The sequence below is a fragment of the Hylaeus anthracinus genome, unplaced genomic scaffold, assembly GCF_026225885.1.
Source record: "Hylaeus anthracinus isolate JK02 unplaced genomic scaffold, UHH_iyHylAnth1.0_haploid 4, whole genome shotgun sequence".
Lineage (NCBI taxonomy): Eukaryota > Metazoa > Arthropoda > Insecta > Hymenoptera > Colletidae > Hylaeus > Hylaeus anthracinus.
Window position 1 is genome coordinate 11,118,263 of NW_026535289.1, and position 6,201 is coordinate 11,124,463.

The 6,201-nt window shown below is 40.8% G+C and overlaps 1 protein-coding gene across 1 annotated transcript in view; it reads right to left on the reverse strand.

Moving 5' to 3' along the window:
* The window catches only part of LOC128894760 (uncharacterized), a 61,535-nt gene that overhangs the window by 8,553 nt on the left and 46,781 nt on the right, over positions 1-6,201 (reverse strand). The window contains exon 5 of the mRNA XM_054156734.1: positions 2,151-2,389. Within this exon, the coding sequence (XP_054012709.1) occupies positions 2,151-2,389 (239 nt within the window). The remainder of the gene's footprint in view (positions 1-2,150; positions 2,390-6,201) is intronic.

Sequence of the window (6,201 nt, forward strand, 5' to 3'; positions counted from 1 at the left end):
TTCCAGCATTCTAGCATCGCAAAGAATTCAAGAGTAGAATAAACGTGTTCTCTCAAAATAGAATTCGTTCCATTTTTGAAAGGTGAATTCGAGGCATTTCTGCGTCGATCGATAAGCAAATGCGAAATACGATACACCGTTGGAATTCTTCTATTACAGCTTTAATTTATGTGCAGAGCAAGAGCACCGGGAATAAAAATGAGCGGCTGACTAACGACTCGATTCGCCCAGATGTCTGCGATCGATCTAAATATACCGGTAATGCGATTCCCGATATTTGCCTCCGAGGAAAAAGCCGTTCGATCGTCTCACCTCCAGGCGATCGATGCCTTTGAATTCGCGGACGATCATCATTCGTAACCGATGACGCGATTGTTCGATGAATGAGTGTTTTCTCGATGTTTAATCGCAATTTCAGCCGTGATTGACTTGTCACTCGACGGTCCGAGTCGGTCAGTAAATACTGGCGAGTTTTTAACCTTTTTAGGAACTTGGAAATTTTCGTTCTTTTTATTACTGACAGTAATTATAAATATACAAAACTAAACATCCATATATGTTGGTAAAGGCGTGAAAATATTAAGATGTCTCTGTATAGCATGGGAGTATGGAAAATGATATTTAATTACCTTAAATTAAGCAATTTGATCTTTCATTTTTGGTAATAAAAGTTCAGTAATTTACAATCGTTTCATTTCGTCCATTTTGAAGGTCGAAATTAATTTTCTATAAAAAATGCTTCAAACCAATACTTTGAACAGTCTTAGTTTCATAAAATCCCTAAAATATTCCAGACCTAACTCAGACGTAACCAAGCCTAGAAAACCCACTCGAGAACCAGCTGTTTTTTAACCAACGCTTTTCACGGTGAACGCATGAAATAGTAATCGAGGCCTTCGAGGTAACGTAAATTTCTTAACGACGAATTAAGACCAGGATACGGATTCGATAAGGAAAGGTCGTAAAAAGGCCGCCACGACAACGGACACGTACACCGCCGTGGATTACGAAGCACCGAGCTGTTCAACTTTGCGAAAATGATAGCGTTTGCACCCGGTAATTAGGGACGTTAGCTGATGAGCAATTAGCGTTGCACAATGCATACGTGTCGGTTAATTGCGAGTACGAAACATCTTTCCAAGAACGGATCCGTTTTACTGTTGCGCCGCGATGAATCGAGTCCTTCGAACTGGGTAATGCACGCTGGCAAGATCCTGGCTCGCACAAAGCGTCTGATACGTGATTAAATTGACGATTTCTTGGCTCAACAGCCACCACAATTACGCATAGCGCCTTTTATCTGCGGCACAGTGTTGCAACGGGGTGACGCACTTTCTAACGATCGGTAAGTACTTCGAAGCTCGTTAACTTCTTGCGGTTGAAACAGATTCAACCGAGCAAATAGAAACGCGATGTTTGAACGTCTCGAACGCGTTACTTTCTTAAATAAACCACGATCACAAATGTTGTTACGAATTTTGAGAAAAATTAACTTCTAGAGTTATAATACTTGCACGTACTTTGGAGTACTTTAGCTATACCAACATTCGACATCATAATTATCGGGATACAAAGCACGCGAACTGCGAGTTGCGAGATAAATGGCACGAGAAGAATAAAGAATTGCACAATGTTGCAGACTGTTATCGAATCGACGAGGCAACGGTAACGAGAATTAGCACGGGATGAAGACGTTCGTTTAAAGCAGTTGGCGTCTCTCGACGATAGTAAACAACACCGCAATTATCCGACCTCTTAACGACTTGACAGCGTAATTAAAACGAGAACGTTGCGTGGTGTCGTTAATTGATCGAGTCTATTGACTCTTGAAACGCTTGACGAAGTAAACAGAATGAAGCTTAAACGCGTTTATGAACTTTTCGATACGGTAATTTGCAACAGTTTAGGTATGTACGACGTAGAGATATGGGAGAAAGAAAAGAGATACGTAGCTTTGGACGCCATGTTAAAATTAAATTAAATATTATCTATCTATATCCATTATTTGTAAGATAATATTACTTAGACAAAATTAATGGTTAGATAAAACCATTTCTGATTACGTTTTCATCAGTGTTAAACGAATCAGTTCAGCTTGCATAGACGTCAACGCGCGTTTGACACGGCTTACTCGAAATCAGGCTACTCACCTGAGTGTAAACAAGAGGAACGCAAACAGTGTCGTAACCAATAAGCGCGCCAAGCCTCTTCCGGATGTCGCTGAGCTCGACAAGGAGGGTCTGCACTACTTGGTCGCTGGTTATCAGGGACTCCCTCCTGGCCCTGTTGATGATGTTCGTCGCCCACACCAGCGGCATCCAATACTTGGACATCGCCGCCTTTTTGTTCATCATCTCGAAGATTTTCTTCTCAGACTCCATCATCAGACCTGCAAGAAACGACACGGTTGGTTCGTCATTTTTTCTTGTCACCTCAGTGTAAAAGTAATTTAATTTTCAAAATCGTGATTCATAAAGATAGTCGATACAAGAATGGAAGATCAAAGTTAAGATGGTAAGTTAAAGCATATTTAAACTGCTTATTTATGCCTAATACTTTAGGGTCAACAAGCCAATTCAGCTTCCCAAAAATTCGTGAACGTCCAAACCATGGAATTACTCGTTCCCATACATAATTAAATTTTTGACCCAGAAGTCGGAACGATACGAATCTCGCGCGGGCTTTCACCGTCTGCAACGGTTACCAAATTATTGCTGAAAAGGAGCACCGGCGGCGCGGTATCATTATCGCGACAGCAATAAGTCAGAGTGTCCTCTTTTCTTAAATTCATGCTCGCGGTTCGTTAATCGGTGAACACGTAGATACACATACGTGCCGCGTTATCGGGCGATCAGCACCTCGTAGCGACTTTCGCGCGTGCATCCGCTACTACGCAGTCATCTGCTCGTTACGTGAATGTAAATGCAGACATTGAACGAAACGTATTCGATCTGTTCTCCCACGATACTCGCGGTCGTGCTTCGTTATTGCATCTTCCATGAATACTCGATAACATCCATTGGGAAGGAAAAAATGGTTCTGGTCGGTGGCAGCACAAAGTTTCATTCGTCTTGAACGTGGTTGATAAGTGTACTAGGTATGCAAACTTCTATTTGTTCATTCATTTTCATATGGTAAGGGAATTTAATTTCGAAGAAGCTTTACATCATTTTTTACCTTGACGGCGTTAGTATACTTTTATTAAGAGCATCTATAGGAATGACAAAGGGTAAAAATAGTCTTAATAAAGTGGGAAGTAAGGATTACAGTCATGTAGAATCGCAGTTCGTCATGAAAAAAAGATAGGAAATACTTGCTCGTTGAATAATTTACTCCATTTCCTGAATTCTTAATATTCTTAATATATTTCAACCTAGCAAAATAACATGTCGAATTAATTTGCCTAATGAGTTCTAGTATTGCATGTTTATAACGAGCAAGAAATTTCATAAAAATAATGAATCACACGTTGGTAGAACTCGTACAAGAGACCGCACACGCAGGTGATAAATTTTAGCGAGTCGAACATATAGAGAAACGCCTGTTAGGACTGTAGGAAGAAAGGACGATTGTTTATTAGTTGTCGAGTTGATGATTATGTAATTGCTTGCGGTTGCACACGTGACCCGATCGTAAACATGGAACACGTGGAGAGCCTTGCACATTACACGTCGCGGACAATGCAACCGAGAATACGCTATTAGTCAGTCGATGTTCGTCTTCGTATCACCGCGTGGAATGGTCTTCTGGCTATAACGTCGTCAAATATAGATACATGATTTTCGAAAGAAAACTAAACATTCGTTGGAAGAATGCTAAGTTGCCTGTTTCCGCTCACGATTTGCGTTACGTGTCTATTACGTAAGTTTCAGTCGAGGTTCTCAGACCAGCGAGATAACGTTGCACCTTTAATTACCAACGTTACAGAATCTTTCGAGCGCTGCAGCGAAATTCGGTTACCCTGGGAGCGATTTTGTAAGACACCAGGTCTTCCGAATAATTTAAGAACGATAAAAGTTTTGTTACTCGTTCACGTAACGTGGCAGGCTCAACAAAAGTATCTTCCTGAATCTATTAATACAGCAAAATAATGCCTTTGCCAGCGAGCGTATTACGTACCGAAGTATTAATAAGAACAGTACCGTGTTTTGCAAAGCAGAAATCTATGGTATAATTATGAGTACAAACTTAACTTTCTAATAGTACTCGTAAAAAGGAAGGAAAGAGTCTTAATGAATACATGTCTGATAATAAATCGTTTCTAGAATAGATTCAATCTTTTATTTTGTAACGTAAGAAACCTTGCCTACATATGCACATCGTGTTCAATGCCTTGAAATTGCGGGGTGTAAAAAATTAATAGGTAATTCTAAAAATAGATTTATCTTTCTAATTACTTTTGCTTATATTATGAACAATAGATATCAGTAGTAAAAGCATCTGTTAAAAATAAAGATTCTTTGAAAAGATTAGGTTTGCGAACAAAAGTATCGCGTCACGGTATCTCGATCATCGAAGAATTGCGCCATTTTAAGGATGCAGCAAGAACGTTTTACGCTCTAGTATAGGAGACTTCAACGCCTGGATGAACGCCATCTTAAAAGCTCGCGTTAAAACTGAAGCTGATTTCTATGAAACGGATTTTTTGTGGGCATAAAATAATTAAAACTACTTTCTTCTTCCTTTAAACAATTAAATTTAGCATGTACAATGAAAGTGGCTGTATAACAAGTGTGCTCCTACAATCATGGCTACGCTTCTGGTAACGTTACCACAGCGATCGAAAAAGTTTCGCCATTTTGTATTTTATGGATGGAACAGGAACGTTCCAGAGTTTAATCAGGGACATTGTAACGATGGTCACCGCGGCAAAAAAACGATCTTAAAAGTCACGACGACCGCGGAGAGCATCGATCGGTACCCGATCGGATAACGGGAACGCGGTAATTTCTCCCAAGGGGGATTCTTTTTATTGTTAGAGCAGAAACGGGCGCGTTCGCACGGACGTATCCGTAACGAAGCTAGAGTACGAGCCGAAAAAACGAGACGCCTTCCTCGGGAGCACGTTATCGAAATAACTCGTGGCGTCATTCCGACAAGTAGCCAGGCTCCGAAGAAACAGTCTGCGCCGTCAAAGAAACGCAAGTGCCGACGCGTAGTTATTAATGGTGACACACATGTTACTCTTGTACCATAGACGCGCGCGAGCAGGTACAGGTAATGACCTTAATAGCAAAAACCAACGCGCGTAAACTGCCGTTGAAACCAATATGGCTCGCCGGTATGCGCTCGATCCGTGGCGTCCGGTGGCCATCTCTCGTGACTCTTGGTTCGATGATTCTTTGTTTATGTTCGACAGACACGGACGACATTCTAACGAATGACGAATGGAAGTTCACTGCGACGATTTATTTCCTAGAGCAATTATTCGGATGAGCGTTCATCCATTCGCTGTGGAATCTTATGATTTGCAATTCAGATTGTAGCTTGCACGAAACAATTGACAGATTAGAAACTGTTTATTATGGATTCTTTGATTGAAATTTGTATGTGGCTGAGAGTTCTGCCTATTTCAGGAAGTTTGAAGTTGAGGTCAAATGCTTACCTGGTACCATAAATGGATCTGTAAGAGCGTGGAAGATAAATTGCTATGAATTTTGAGAGTCGTATCACTGGTGGTGTTTGATATTGTTCGAATTCTCTTCGAGAAAATTGAATCGTCCGTAGACGTCAGACGAGCGTTTTCCATCGAGAGAACAGTCCGTCGCGCTGCCGATTGAATCGATATGCAATCGACTCTTTATTCGGCGTACGCGTCCTTGATGCGATCGCACGGTCACATGGTTTCAATACAATGAGTTCGAGAATTTGCAACCGGGAGTCACGAGCGATAACTCATCGAATGACTCACGCTGGAGTCGCGAATACGGTGTTGTAACGTGTCCGATGCAGAGATGGGCAATATTCTTATCAGGATGAAAACGTCGAGTAACGGATAAAAACTAAACATCTGCTTGTTCGCTTTTCTTTCAAAAAATTGTTATACTCATTGAGGGAACCATGAGTTTATGATATGAAACATTTTAGAACAAACAGAAGTTGAAATGTACAATTGAACAAGAATCGCGAATAAATATCCATACGTTGGCTTTGTTCACAACCTATCGATCAAATTTTGCTCTTTTCTAATCTAAAGTTTAA